Genomic DNA, 15240 nt, shown 5'->3' with positions numbered 1-15240 from the left:
TTAACATAACTCCCTGTGTCCCCATGATACTCCGTCTTAAAGTGTCCCTCATTCTCCTTGTGGGATTGGATCATTCTGAAGCCTGTTTCCCTCTTACCATCCTGATAATAGTTTCCTTGTTCACATTATGTAACATGCAGTTATGCTAGACAAGGTTTAAACTGCTAACTAGAACTACACCAATATTAATTTCCTATACTTTAAATCATAGGTTGGGGCCAGTTCGTCTGAAGTTGGTGAATGAAAAGAATATACTATAATCTGTTATCTCTATCTATAATCTAAAAACGTTATCTCTATATATAATCTTAATTTAAAGGGTTAGTTGCAGGATAAAATGAAGGGAAAAACATAGCAACGTATAGTATGAGTTTAGGAAAGACTGTCAAATGTTGCCTGTGTCATATCTGTCTTGACTTTTTAAAAAGCATAACATTTCATAATTCTGACAGATATAGTACATCAGGCTCAAGTGTAATTCCACATGCAAGTGAACAGAGGTTGAAGCCAGTTTGCCAATGCAAATGGGTTATTACCCAGATAGTTATAGAGTTCTCTGTCCAGGCGAAATGCAAGACAATGGTTGCATATTGTCTGTTTCTCTGTGGGGAATTCACATTGGGCAATTCGGGCATTTAACCAAGGAGCATACAGCTGCATCCAAACCCAGCAGTCAGCAGGGCCATGTCCATGGCTGACCCAGCCCAGGACATGGCTATTGCTACTGGAGAATACTACTGAGATTTCTGCCAAACCTGAACGATCTCGGCAATCAGAGTGACCATGTCTGAGAGATTTGTTAAGACGTTGACTCTAGCAGAGCAGTTGTCATACATCTGTTCTCTCATTTTTTTCCCCTCTCTAACCATCTCTCCCTCCCTAATAGAACTTTGGCCTGGACTACCATGCGTTCCAGCACATGGTTGGAGACTGTCCCCCTGACTTCCTCCAGCTGGCCTTCAACTGCTGCAACGTGAGTCTGTCCAAACAACCTGTCACTATGCTCATTGGAATATTTATGGGCTGTGAGTTAATCCAAACTCGAACTGGCATCATGTATGAGCCAATTAGGTTTTTCAACCATTTCAGTTTCAAACCACACATTTAGAGGTGAAAAGTTAGCTTTTTTTTAAATCCACTATATTTTGCGTCGGTTTTATGTGTGGAAAAGATCATTTCCATTCAAAAACTAGCAATGTTGTCTCATGAATTATACTGCTAACACATGGCAGTGATGTTGGAATACGAATGATGGAGTCTATCGGCTGTCTGACAGTTTCATGCTTTTACTTGATTTCCATGATTTCTACAATATTCTTGTAACTTTCCTTGTCTATTCTCTTGTAGCAGAGAGGCAATCAGATTAGCTGACTAATCTGGTTTAGCTCGCTGTCCAGGGGGTCTTCTCTTCTCTGAAAACTGGTTCATTCTTTTCTTCTTCTCCAAGCTCCACCTTCTACCATATCCTCAAATAGCGTTGATCTAATTACTAAAATAAACCAATAATTAGTGCATTGCGCTTTTAGCAAGCTGATTATAGATTCAAAATTTCAAACATTATTTTGTCTTTCTTTATTTTTATGACATCAACGTAGGAGCATAGTACAGACAACCTCACAGGCATTGCCTGTCTTTCATCTGTTGACTTTAATTTGTTTGATTTGTCTGACATTATGAAGGCAAACACAGGAGAAGGAGCGCACACCAATATTAAAAAGGTGCTGACTAGGTGGTAGATACACTGATTAAAAGGAGGAGGTCGCTCAGCTCGTAGCCTATTTTTAACAGAAACTCACTTTTTCTTCTTCAGGGTTTACATTATGAAGGAAACGTCTCATGACATCAAATTTATATATTTTTATATTTAAACTGAAGTGGATTTTTCAGCTAAAAGCTTTTAATACTCGTTTGAAGGACCATGATAAAGACTTTTTATGTTTTGTAAAATGTCATGAGACCTTTAACTTCTTCTCTGGCCTTTTCCTCCTCATACCACTATTCCTCCCAATATATTGGGAGGAGTGGGAAACTCCTTTGACTCTCTTCCACTGTGCCATAGAGAAAAGACCATACTGTTGAGTGTATTGTCAGCCTTCATATAGTCTCATCACTAACGTATGTACAGTATGACTGGTGTAACATCTTCATGTTTCTCAGTAGATCCTCTTATGTTCTCCCCTCAGATGAACCAGAAGCTCCGTCCTTCCTTCCCAGACGCTGTCATGCACCTAGAGGACATCCTGGCCAAACTCAAAGCAGAGGAGATGGAGCGAGACCACATCTCCCTGGGCGGGGAACATGAAATAAAGGCAATGTCAAAAGGTAAGAAACTGTTCTGTCAGTCAATAAATATAGTGCCAAGAAAACAGGTTTAGGTATTTAATTTTTTGTTGAAATAAATGGTGCATGCATGAGTGTGGCTTGTGCCATTTAAAGATGCTCAGGCATGCACAGAGTGTATCCTATCCTTAAAGGTGTTTTGTTTTTTGTTTTTTGCACAGAAGGACACACTTGATGATTTCATGACCTGTTGCATTTCAGCATCATCATTTACAGCCTATAAAAGTCACTTCCATGTGTTTACTATCTCCCCCAATTCCTTTCACTTAGTATGTGGTCTAACCCAGTCCATTTGAGACTTGGATTTCATATGTGGACAGACCAGGGTTTTCCTGGAAGGGGGTGGTAGGGGGGAGCTGTTAAACCAAACATTGTGACAGGAGCCAGTCTTATAACCCTTTCCTTGACGCCATGTGTGACCTGACACAAACATGTCCCATGAACATGACCCTTGCCCTCTCTGCTCCCTTGTGCTCCTGCTAATCATTTTTTGCTGCACAGTGATTGTTTGTTGGACTGCACACATGTCCAGCCAGTCATTGATTCAGTCACCTAACTAGTCAGTCAGGGAACAGCAAAACCTGCCAAAGACAAAGAGTGAGTCTCTCAAGCCGGCCTTTACCTAACCCGACCAGCGATTCATTTGATAGTTAATTCACTGTTCGGTCATTCAGGGAAACTGCTAAACTTGTCCAGACTATTATAGCCCCCCAACTACAAGCCAAGAAGCCAGCCGTTCAGACAGGCATTCAGCCAGTAGAACAGGCCTTCTGAAATCAACTCTTCGTCTTTATGACTCTGGCAGTCAATCAGGAAGCCAATAACGAGCCCCCCAGCTAACCAACCAGCCTTCTGCAGCCTGTCATTTAGAAACTTGTACTACGATATCTGTTTTACCAAGCTATTGCTTACTTGCCATCAGTCTAACCCCACTCTTGCTCATTTTGCCACATAACAAAGTCACACTGATACAAGGCTATAGGCTGAAGGACATTCCCAACTCTAAAGTTAGGGTTTTACAGAAATAATGTATAATTTGGGGACAACAAGTTCACAACGCGTCGCAACACCTGCAACAGTTTTCTGTAGTATTTAGCTCACTGTGTATAATTGACAGACCTATTATAGTCAATCATCTCAGAGGTTTTCACGTTATGTGTTCGGTGTGCATCAATCAATCTTGTCCATCCAATTGAGCTTTGCAAAAATAATTCAGTTTATTCATCAAGCTTAATTTTGAATTGAACACTAGAGCTGGTATTAACCTTCAGAGAATGCCATCAGCCATCCAGTATCCCTGGTCAGTGACCGTATAAACTTCACCATGACTTAAGGGGAAAAGTGGTCCCGCATTAACATTCCTGTTCTGAGATACTTGATCCATCTGGGCCCAGGTTTCACTTCTAATTTGGTCCAGTGGACAGCCGCCTGCATGTCTGGTCAAGGGGCTGTGCAGCATCTTTGTTTTTGTTTAGACCTAACAAGCAGCTCCCCTTCCTCAGAACTAGGCAGAGGAGGGGCCAATTATGTCACAACACTCAGGCCTTTTTAGACCAGCGACACAATGTGGCTTTCCGCATCTGGCTGAGAGATGTTTTAATAGAGTCCAATGAGGCATATGGCCTCCAACTTAGCTGTAGGTTACAGGCCAAATCTATACTAAGGCCAAGGGCGCATTTAGCATGTTTATAAAATAAACCGCCTTTTCTTTTTTGTCCAGCCTTTAGTCCCTTTCTTCTCTTGCCCCCTCCCTCACTTGTTAACCTGATGCTATCAGCGTTTCCTGAAACCAAACTCACTCCTAGATATGTCTGCTATGTAACAGCAAAAACGTATTTTGATGTTTTCCACGTCATAAACTATTGGTTTGAGTGTTGTTGTTGTTGTTTTTTAGGGTTAGTTTATTAAGTTTCATTCTCAGGAGCAAACAAAGTTCTTGGACGTCGTCGTCCTGCATGTTGATTTTAGATGGGAACAAGAAGATCATATAATTTATGCCTTTAGTTTTTACTCAACATCCCACATGAAGCATCTGTGTAGTGAAATAATTTATAGTCCGGTTTATTGTTACCCTTTGTTGAAAATGAAACAATCACTGACCCTAATCCTTTATTGTGGGACTGTATTCTCAGAGGCTTTTAGCCAATTACTTAACCACTTAAAACCCTATAAATACTCGTATAACCAACAGTGAAAATAGCCGATCTACAAGCTCACACTGTGTAGCAATGTGAGGCGTTTTAAACATGTAGATTTTTGAAATTTTTGAATATCTTTAGCTACTGTACTGTATAATGACAAGCACAACATAAGGACGCCACATTGAAATTGGTTAAAAAACATATTTTCATATTTTCCTTCCTCATACTATAACTCAACTCAAGTAAAGCTTTATGAGAGAAATCAAAGCAAAATAAAACCTATAACTGCTTCACCAGAGCTTGTTAATTCCTATTCCGAATAATATAAAACATTACAAAATTCAAAACATCAAAGAACCAGACAAACCAAGGGTTTAAGATCATTGCCTTTCAGACTGTACATGGCCTGTAATGCCACCTGGTGGTTTAGAGGATAATCTGTCTTTAACATTGGAAAAAAAATTACAGGTGTTTGTCTTGAAGTGTTCATCCATAACCACTTAAACCCTATATACCTTGTTGACCATGGTCTCCCAGGAGTCTCTATTTGGTCCCGTCCTTTTTCACGCCACAGCAAAGGTCTTCCACCAAAATAGCCGTAAAAAAGGTGTCTGATTCCCTAATGTTTATTTGTCGGTGAATTTTGCAAGAAGTCTGCTCTTTATCATGTCTGCTGACTTACATGGGATCAAAGTTTACGTATGTCTTTAGAATGCCTTATTCTTCATGGAAAATCAATTACAACAGTGCCAAACCTCAAATAAAAATGCCCAACATTTGTCAACACATAATAAAGAAAGAGCGCGCTTGTGACGCACCCTACCGCCACGATACACACAAATGAAGTCTGTACACGCAGCTTGGCAAATGTTACTTACTTACTTTAAAAAATACGCTCCCTTTAAGCAACTTCATTTAACCTTTATTTATGGACAGCTTAGTGAATTGGGCCTATTGTCTTGCATTGAAATGCATCGCAAGCTTGTAGAGCTGCTATTTTTGCAAACTTTTGCGGAATACATTTGGCTGCTTGTATTTTGTATAAGTTGATAAATAAAACCTTATTGATTCTTGAAACGTTACCTCCCTTTCACTTTCTCACTCTTTTCCTTCAAGCAGAGAAGGGGCAGGGCATCAAGAGACTCAACCCTCTCGGTTTCCCAGACGACAAGATTTCGCCCAAATCGCCCCGCCCCCGCCGCAACATCTGGCTCAGCCGCAGCCAATCGGACATCTTCTCCCGCAAACCCGGAAGGAAGGTCAACGTCCAGGACCCGTACTACGACCCCCCCTCGTCCCCCAACCGGACCTCCACAGCACACAAGATCAACCCCTTCACAGCCCGCGAGGACCTCATGGGAGGCAAGATCAAGTTCCAAGACGTGCCCAGCACCACTGTCTTCTCGCACATGTTTGACCTGCACTCGCCGCCAGGCAGCGCCTTCTCCAGCCACCCTTCGTCCCAGGGCCCCGGGGGGCCCCAGCAGGAGACCCCGTACTGCTGGCAGCAGCTGCCGGGTCGAGAGTGCCGCTCCTTGCCCGTGTCCCCCCAGCTGGCCTTCTCGGAGGCTTTCCACCCCGTTGCTGCTGTTGGTTCTGTTAACAGCTCTTCTACCTGTACCACCGCTCAACTCTCCAACACTTTGCCAGGTGTGTATGTCAGTCATTCTCAACCTTTTGAATTTCATTGACCCCCAGTCTGATAATGTGCCTTTGTCCACAGACCCCCATTTGATACAAAGATTCATCTCTGGGACCACAATCTACACATTGTAAAATAATCTGTCTTAATTTAACTCTGAGAGTGCACACATGGAACTAAATAGAGTTACAGAGCTGTAAGGATCTTGACTGCAAATCATTTAGCTGTGGACCCCCTGGAACCCACTCTAAGTACCATGTTGCGAACCAGTGCTGTGTGTTACTGGGATAAACATTTTTATTTTTTGTAATCAGTGTTTGATTTTGTTGAGTTGGGCTCATTAACCGGCATTAGACAAAATGAAATGCCACAAGATTTTGATGTCTCCTCAACACTGTGTACATTTATTATGATAGTAATATTGATTTATCCGTAATTGTGTGTGGTGGCAAACGTTTCTTTTCTTCACCTTTCTTGTCCTGTTTCCTTCCTTTTATCTTTTTTTCCATCTCTTATCCTTTTTCTTTTTCTTTCTCGTTTCTCTCACCATTTTATTCCTTTCATTTGATTCTGTTTTTCTGTAGTTTTTTAAAAGTCTTGTTGTCCTCTCTACACCGTTCCCCAGGAACTAACGGGCAGCTGGGAAATGAAGTCCGCTCCGCATTCCTGAGCGGTTGGGCCAAGAAATATGTGGTCATAGAGATTCCTCCATACCAAGCCCGGGAGGAGGATGAAGATGAGGAAGAGTGTGAAGCAGACAAAGGCGAGGTGTTCTCAGACAGCTGGTCTCCCATGGTGCCCAGTAGCGAGAGAGACAGCGGCGAGGCAATGGACTGCTCAAGCAGTCCAGAGGAAGAGGAGGAAGAGGAGGAGCTTAAAGGACAGAAAGCAGAGGACAAGTGCATCATGTACGACCTCGTGAAACGCGGGGACAGAGAGAGACCCTGCTGCCCCGTTCAGGCTCAGATGCCATCCCACGCACACGGACACATAGAGGAGGATGTGGATAAATTCCTCTGTCCTGTGCAGTGCCAGCTCCGCCACCATGTGGACCGGGACCTTTTCCATCCTCAGGGCATGAATGGCAGCCTGGGCCAGGAGAAAGGCACCACTACCCCTGGCTGTGAGGACATGGAGGCCCTGGGATCTGGCTGTTGAATTGTTTACCCCCTGGCATAGCAGCTGAATGCATTTCACACATTTGGCTTGATTAAAGAACACACAAGGCGGATGATTTTGTGTTCGGTTTGGGTAAAGCAAGTGTGCCTGACATCATTGAAATATTAGAACTCAATTCACTTTTTCTTTTTAAGAATACGTTGTTAGCCAGGTCTGACAACTCTCTCCAGCATGAGGTCAGTGATCAGGAAAGGACGGCCAGCGAGCAGAGATTCTATTTTTTGAAAAGGTTGTTTATAGTTAATATTCTGAGACGATGTACATTTTAGTTTTTTTCCTTTTTTTTCCTTCTTAAATGGCTCTAAAATAAGCCATCATGTCCATAACGAGGTGTATATGAATTCCCTTTGTGTGTGTCCGTGTGAGCTTAGCAGTGAGTGTAGGAAATGTTGAACTCTACAATGGTACTTGTCTCCTTGTTTCCACCATTTTTTGTGTTAAATAATACAGAAGTGTTAAGCTAATATTGAATTTTAAAGGAAAGAAATAACACACATACATTTTGGATGCTCTCTAGACATTGCACTGCCATGCTCCCGCTTTGTAGGGGGGACGTGTCTCTGAAACAGACAGTCAGTTGATGGACCTTTTAATCAAAAACAAGCCTTTCAGCACTAGTCTTTTATTATAAATGTGTTTGCTGAGATATTGAAAGTCTGCCAATCCACTCCTCTGAATCCTCAGAGTAAATAAGGGGAGGGGAGGCATTATTCATTTTCCTAGATGGCAGACGGTTACCACCTAGGGAACTGAACAATTGCTTCTTTTTTTGTCAACCATCCATAGTCCGCAACTGGAAAAGGGGTTGGTAGCCATGGGTTTGCTTAGAAACAGAATACTTTTAATTATTTAACATGGCAGATGGTATTTTCTAACTTGATTGTGATATCTATATATACTGTATGCCGGTGTATATATATACACAGTATAATTGTTTTAAGGAATTCTTGATCGTTTCCACTTGTGTCGACAAGTGACGCTAACCTATTTCGGTACTATTTTCGGTTGATCCTTGTCCTACAGTTTGTGTAATAGAGGTGGGATTATGTATATTTATGGGTATATGTCACTGCTGGGCAGGTCAAGTCTGCTTTTTGAGTGTATTAAAATAACTACATTAGTTCTGTTGTTTACGAATACTAGCTTTTCACATTAAAGAAAAACATTTGGATGATCATAAACTTGTTTTTAAATGTTTAAATCTATTTGCTCATTTGATGTTTTTATATTTTAATACTGGTTCTGATCATCTTCTGAGCACTCCCTTTTGCTTGACACTGGTGTTCTGCTGAAATAGCCTTTGTCTGTAACTACTTAAGTAGACAACAAAATTGCACTTGAGAGGGTGTCAAATGTTAATTGTATATTCTTTGTTTTTGTCGTCACTACATTTCTATGCAATAAATGAAACTTATCAGGATAGTTTTACATGATAGAGGATCTATTTTGATATTTATGGGGAAAAGGATGAAACATTTTTAATGTCTTACTTTGTAAATGTGTCTAAATGTTTGTGCTGGCCTGTCTTGATAAATACAGACTGAGATAATGTTTTTGATCTAAGAGCAGTTTTCTGAGTTTTTGTCTTGAACATTTGTCCCCCTTCCAATCAATGCTAGGCAACTTTTGGTAACTTGAGTGTAACAGAATGTATTTAAACCAAATCACAAGCAGCCTACAATTAATACTTGTTAAAATGACCTATTGGCTTACAAAATAAATGTTTAACGTGTTTTTTTGCCTTTCCTTGGAATTTATATAAATCCTGAAATATGACTTGTATACTGTATGCACAGAAATGCTGCAGAGACGGAGAGACCCCTGTTGCAATGATAACTATGAGATCAGAATATAGATAGTTCATGTTGTTTACCAAAACTTTTAATATGGTGAACTAGGAAGGTTTAAATTTAACTTAATAATGAAATATTGACACTGAAAGAGTATTTTTTTTGTTATGACCCTTCGGTCACAGGATGTATGTTATGCTGTGCTTTTTATATCTCGTGTTGCAGGTGGTGTGTGTGTGTGTGTGTGTGTGTGTGTGTGTGTGTGTGTGTGTGTGTGTGTGTGTGTGTGTGTGTGTGTGGCAGATTGTGTTTGGCAAGGCAGTCATAGCCACTTGGAATGGGAAAAATTCTTAATAGCCAATTGGAATGGGAAAGAATTCTTAACTTAAAGAATGTTAACTAATCTTCTTAAAACAGAATCTGAAAATGTCCATGACCGTTGATAAAAGATACTAAAAGTTTTTTGCTTTCAAGTTTATTCCCACGATTTTTGTAACCCATTTTTCACCCAGTGCCAATTGCTAAGTGTAATCCTCCTGGGTGCTACTCTCCCTCTGACAACCTGGGGAGAGCAACGGACTGACCTCATGCTTCCTTCTATGCATGATGAGGAGTCCAAGCTGCTTCTTTTCACCTGATCTGGTAGGACATAGCGTGTGGAAGGAACACGTTAGTCCAACCAGTTCCTTTCCCCTCCATCAGGCGCCCCGGCTGACCAGGGGGAGGCAGTATAGGAACCAGGATTACTGCATGTTTTTTGTGAGGGTACCTACTACCTACCCTAGGCCTAGGGGACATGGGGAGAACATTCAAACTTGACACAGAAAAGCCCTTTCACCAACCCCACCTAGGGCATGGGCAATGACGATGCGGAGGAGAGAACATTCCCCCAGCGGGAATCAAACCCATGGACCTTCTAGCTGTGAGGCGACAGCTCTACCGACTGCACCACCGTGCCCCCAAAAGATTTAGGCTATATCAAGTTAAACGTTTTATAATTCTACATTCTCATTTGTTATTTATAATCATTATTCAAATAAAATATACTAATAATAAAATATACAAATCCTATATAAAAACTGGTTTGTTTTTACAACAAGGGTCCTTTTATTATTGCTTTTTTTCTTTTTCTTTTTAACAAACAAAAAGCCGACTATTTTTGTCTCCGCAAGCCCGAAGGTCAGGCCAGAACCTCTGCCCCACATCTTTCCACATCAGTCTACTCTGTTTAAATTGTGTCCATGCAAATAAACAGAGCAAAGACACGATTGTGGACTGTCACACTGATATTTCAAGTGGGTTGCCGTTGCATTCTGCTTTTCCATTCTGTCATTTTGTGTGGGTTCAGATCAGGGTTGTCAACATTGGACTGTCAGAATCCAGGAGATTTATTTTTGGGGGGTGCGCGGAACTCCCCAACCGGGGTCTGGGGGGTCCTCTCCCCAAAACTTATGAATAGATATATTTTCCTGTGTTCTGTTGAATTTTGTGCATGTTTGATACATTTATCAGGCTTACTTTACTAGCATGTGTACAATTTCAGCCTAATATGCCAAATGTAGGAGTACAGATCTGATGACAGAAGCAAAAGGACATCTTTAATAATGATTTCTCATCTTTAAGTCATTACTTAAGTGAATATCTGTATGATCTTTCTTGCATGCATTGCCCCCACCCCTAAAGCGGGGGGTCTGGGGGTCCTCCCCCAGAACATTTTTAACATAGTAGATGTAATTTCCTGTGTTCTGGTGAATTTTGGGAGTTTGATACAAAATCCAGGAGAAATCCAGGAGATTTGCCAATCCAGGAGACTCCCAGGAGAGGGGTTCAAAATCCAGGAGACTCCTGGGAGATCCAGGAGAGTTGACAAGCCTGGTTCCAGATTATGTACCGTTATACTGGCATTTTCACTCCGGCGCTACCGCTGCGCCATCTAGCGGTGATGTCGGAAAAGTAAGGACCGTCTCTTTCCTTGGTTTCCATACTCTTTGCTTGATCCCAGTCTACTGCAAGCAGATAATTTCAGACAAAACAATGGCGGAACAGGTAAAGCTACCGATTCCAGCGCTGCCAGTACCGAGCAGATACGCCAAGCGAATGAAGCTGGTTCAAGAGAAAAAAGCTGCCGCCAAACAAAGGAAACGTGAGACATGCAAGACCCGAATTTATATCGGCGTGGCCTTCGATCGGTGGCAAACCCTGAAGGTTTCGAAGCGTTTGAAAAGTGATGCGGAGTTAGCCGTACTGCTTCTGGACTGGTAAGATATATTTTACTAGCTCCTTTCGGAACCCCTCACTCCACTGCTACGCAGCATAGCAGTGGAGTGAGGGGTTCCGAAAGGAGCTAATATTTTACTCTTTATAGTGGCTATGCGGATATTGTTAGCAATAGCTGGGTATGTTTGTTGGCGTGGTTTGGGTTTTACCCTGGTAGCTATCGTTAGTTTATTTAGTTTGATGTTGGATACTTGTGTCATTTATGGTGGTGGTGGACCACGTCAGCTTGGTGCAGTGGCGTTTAAACAAATTAATCCAACACTGTGTCGAGACAGGGCCCCCACCACACAGCTGAGCCGACAGCCCATCATCTCATTAGAACATGTGGTGATGTCATGTCTTGCGAACCGTGGGAGAAGTATTTTGAAGCATGAGTCTGGTTGCAATGAAATTCACTACGCTAGACTGGAGTCTGGAGCTATTCGCTTTCTAGGTTGCTGATCCGGTCAGAGGTGTGTGTGTGTGTGTGTGTGTGTGTGTGTGTGTGTGTGTGTGCGCGCGCGTGTGTGCATGCGTGCGTGCGTGCGCGCTTGTTTGTTTGTTTGTTTGTTTACCGGATATGAAAGGTGGGCTCTAAACCGGATCATCAGACTGGTATTCTAAATTGAATCAATCAGGCTTTCCACATACTGTATTTAGCAGAAAGCCTGTCAGCCTGGTGATGCGAAGCTGACACAAATGTTCACAAGTTTCTGTCCTCCACTGCAGCCTGTATGTTCTTAACTTAAGTTCCACAGATACTGAAAATTCTTCAAGCTCACAAGATGCAATGCGTCGTTAAAAGGTTTTCAGCTATTACTTTCAATGGTGTGACATCAATGGTGTACCAGTACTTGGGCACCAAGTACTTTGAGACCAGACTATGACATCAGTATTAAGACATCATGCACTCTGCAGTGTACATGTATCTCTATATCTGTACAAAGTGCTGCTCAGGTTATATGGTGGTAGTTCAAGGCCAGGCCAGTATTTAACTGCAACATCAGGCATGTGTGATTTGGGCCTAATGCGGGCAAACAGACACACCCACAGACAGACAGACAGACAGACAGACAGACAGACAGACAGACAGACAGACAGACAGACAACTTCAACGTTTACAGTATACAGAAGTGACACATTAATAAGATTGTAGAAATGTCTACCGTCTGTACTCATTGTCAGAGTACTAGTAGAGAAGCCAGTTTGTGTATGCGTCAGTAGGCCTACTATGTTATCAGCATTTTGTGTGTCTGACTGTCTATCGGTACCCAACGTTGCCCAAGTTGTTACGCAACAGTTAGAACTTAATAAACATGAAGTAAAATGGTAAATGGTGCATTTATATAGCGCTTTTATCCAAAGCGCTTTAAGTAATGAAGTAATGATTCATTCATCTGTCCTTTCCTAGTTATGAGAGAAATGACCTTCAGTCAAAACCAGCAAGTGCCACTACTTCGATAATGCAAGAGGTAAGCTGACCACTAAAGACATATAGCATAACTGTTTAAACATGTAGCTGATCCATGTGGTTTATGTAAAATAGTTTGTAGCTCTACAAGTAAAGTGCTGTAAAGGTTATTATGAACTATTTGTGCATGGCAATGCATGCATTAAAGTTATGACTTACGGTAGTCTAGGCACTAGACTAGACTCTAGGGCTGCTCAATGAAAGGCAATGTGAGGTGTTAGATCGAGAGAGGTCTGGTGTCAGTGGGCCTAAGAGTGTGAATCTATGGGTAGTTAAGTTCAAATAGCAAAGGGGGTGATAAGCGATGATGAAAAACTTGAACTGAATGTGGGATGAAATCCATGTTTTTCTATCTTTTACAGGTAGTTCCCTCAAGTGCCACTCGCAGCTGCACCAGTGATCCAGACACTTCTGCTCCCAGTATTACTGAAGTAATTGGTTATACTGATGAAAGTGACTCCTCAGATGAAGAAGAAAATACTATGGTGTCTGATCATAGTTCAGACAGTGATTGGAAGGCGCCGAAGGTGCCAGTGGCTGGTCTAAACCTCCGCCAACTCTGTCCTGAATGTGGAAAACGTTTCAACATTCAGAAGACGCACACTTGTGAATCCAAATTAAAGCCCTTTTCTTGTACTGTGTGTGGCAAGAGATTTGTCTCTGAGCATTACCTAAAAATTCACAGCAAGATCCACAGTGAAGGCTGTGAGCATGTGTGCAAGTTCTGCTTCTCAACCTTCAAAACAAAGCTAGACAAAATTGTGCATGAGCAGAGCCATCCCTGTGTAAAGAAACCCTTTCAATGTCCTGACTGTCCAGAGCTGTTTGCCAAGCGCAAAGAGCGCAACAACCACATGATGGGTCACAGAGGCGCCAAAAAGTATATTTGTCACATATGTAACATGGAGTTTCCACATACCAGTGCTCTGGAGAGACATGTTGTTGTGCACACAGGAGAGAAGCAGTTTGTATGTGAGGTTTGTCAGCGATCATTCAGCCAGACAGGCCATCTCAAATCCCACATGCGCATCCACACAGGAGAGAAACCATACCAGTGTCAGTACTGTGACAAGAGCTTTAATCACAATGTTAGCCTGAAGAGTCACATGCAACGTTGTCATGGACAAGTCCCTGACCCAGGGATGGAAGTGCAGATGGAGAAGCCAAGAAGGAATGAGTCTGAGGCTGAACCAGATGAGACAAACGTAATGGAGAACAATGCTGCATTGTTCATCTGTCACATATGTAACATGGAGTTTCCCTATAGTGGTGTATTGGAGAGACATGTGGTTGTGCAGACCGGAGAAAAGCAGTTTGTATGTGAGGCGTGCCAGCGTTCATTCAGCCAATCGGGCGACCTCAAATCCCACATGCAAGTCCCTGACTCAGGGATAAACATGCAGATGAAGAAGATAAAAATGAAAGAGGCTGAACTAGATGAGATGAATGAAAGAACAGGAGTGGAGAACAATGCTGCTGATGCTGAACAGGCTGAGTCAAGTAAGAAGGACATCTCGTGCATTCCTGAGGAGGAGGATGTTGATGATGATGAGTGGGAGAAGGAAGAAGATGAGAATGGACATACAAAGAAAGGGAATAAAAGGCACACAGGTAGACCCAAAGGAAGGCCAAAACGAAATGCTGTCATCACCTCAGATGTCACAGACAAATTGAAGAGGAAGTCGTGCAGTGGTGATGAGAACGATGAAGGTCAGGTCAACAGTGATTCATTGAGCCTCAACGGTTGAAGAAGAGGAAAAGGAGAAGCAAGAAGATATGAAAAAAGACCACCTGGAGATCTGGTGGAAATCCAAACAATGCAGACAGCAAGCCTATACACCAGTTGTTCCCAAACCTTTTAGCTCGAGACCCAAAAGAGAAAACCCAAACTAGCGAAAATAGCCAATCTACAAGCTCACATTGCGGTTGTAGTTCGGCTATTTTCACTACTTCTTAAACATTAGTTTTCTGATTTATGGAAAATGTTTTATTTTTTTTTATTTGTTAGATTATTTTGAGAAAAGAAATCTTGCATTTGTTTTTAATTCATGATCTTTTTTTTCTCTTTTTATTATTTAAAAATAAATATCAGAATTAAAAACTAAATGTATGAAACAAAAAAGTGACCCTAAAAATGTGTCCGCTAGACCGCTACCCACATATTTTTGAAACAGTGCTATAGACAGTGACTCATATAGAAGTGAATTGGAGAACAGTGCTCTTGATGCTGAGGAATTGATGTGAAATGATGACACATGCCAGATAAGGAGGGTGGGGCTAAAATGATGTACTTATTATTCTGTTTGTGTTATTCTCATTAGCAGCTTAATAGTAAGATTGCTGACCATTTAACTGTATGCTTGGCTGCTGTTGGTACAAATCTACAGCCTTGGAAAAGGACTAAGTAGATATCATGCTCCA

The 15240-nt window shown here is 41.8% G+C and overlaps 2 protein-coding genes across 4 annotated transcripts in view; both read left to right on the top strand.

Moving 5' to 3' along the window:
- The window catches only part of LOC308285761 (dual specificity testis-specific protein kinase 2-like), a 51623-nt gene extending 42587 nt beyond the window's left edge, over positions 1-9036 (top strand). For 2 of the 3 annotated variants that reach the window (XM_080726622.1, XM_080726623.1), the window contains 4 exons: positions 887-973; positions 2184-2322; positions 5598-6131; positions 6749-9036. In XM_080726622.1, the coding sequence (XP_080582748.1) occupies positions 887-973; positions 2184-2322; positions 5598-6131; positions 6749-7281 (1293 nt within the window). In that variant the 3' untranslated portion in view covers positions 7282-9036. The remainder of the gene's footprint in view (positions 1-886; positions 974-2183; positions 2323-5597; positions 6132-6748) is intronic. The other variant, XM_080726624.1, reaches the window with a different exon arrangement.
- A 2089-nt stretch (positions 9037-11125) lies between these two features.
- On the top strand, positions 11126-14948 carry LOC308284698 (uncharacterized protein). Its single transcript, XM_080725407.1, has 3 exons — positions 11126-11350; positions 12760-12820; positions 13182-14948. The coding sequence occupies exons 1-3, from the start codon at positions 11127-11129 to the stop codon at positions 14565-14567; spliced, it is 1671 nt and encodes a 556-aa protein (XP_080581533.1). The 5' UTR covers position 11126; the 3' UTR covers positions 14568-14948.
- Positions 14949-15240: the final 292 nt, after the last annotated feature.

The sequence above is a fragment of the Nannobrachium achirus genome (assembly GCF_963921795.1).
Source record: "Nannobrachium achirus genome assembly, chromosome: 5".
In the NCBI taxonomy this organism is placed as follows: domain Eukaryota; kingdom Metazoa; phylum Chordata; class Actinopteri; order Myctophiformes; family Myctophidae; genus Nannobrachium; species Nannobrachium achirus.
The sequence above is the reverse complement of the archived record's forward strand: the minus strand, read 5'-3'. Positions and strand labels throughout refer to the sequence as shown.

Bases quoted from the DNA above. Each gene is read 5' to 3' on its own strand.
- LOC308284698 (XM_080725407.1), top strand. From the start codon at position 11,127: ATGGCGGAACAGGTAAAGCTACCGATTCCAGCGCTGCCAGTACCGAGC. The intron at 11,351-12,759 runs GTAAGATATATT...GTCCTTTCCTAG, and splicing joins GCCGTACTGCTTCTGGACTG to TTATGAGAGAAATGACCTTC. The intron at 12,821-13,181 runs GTAAGCTGACCA...TATCTTTTACAG, and splicing joins CTACTTCGATAATGCAAGAG to GTAGTTCCCTCAAGTGCCAC.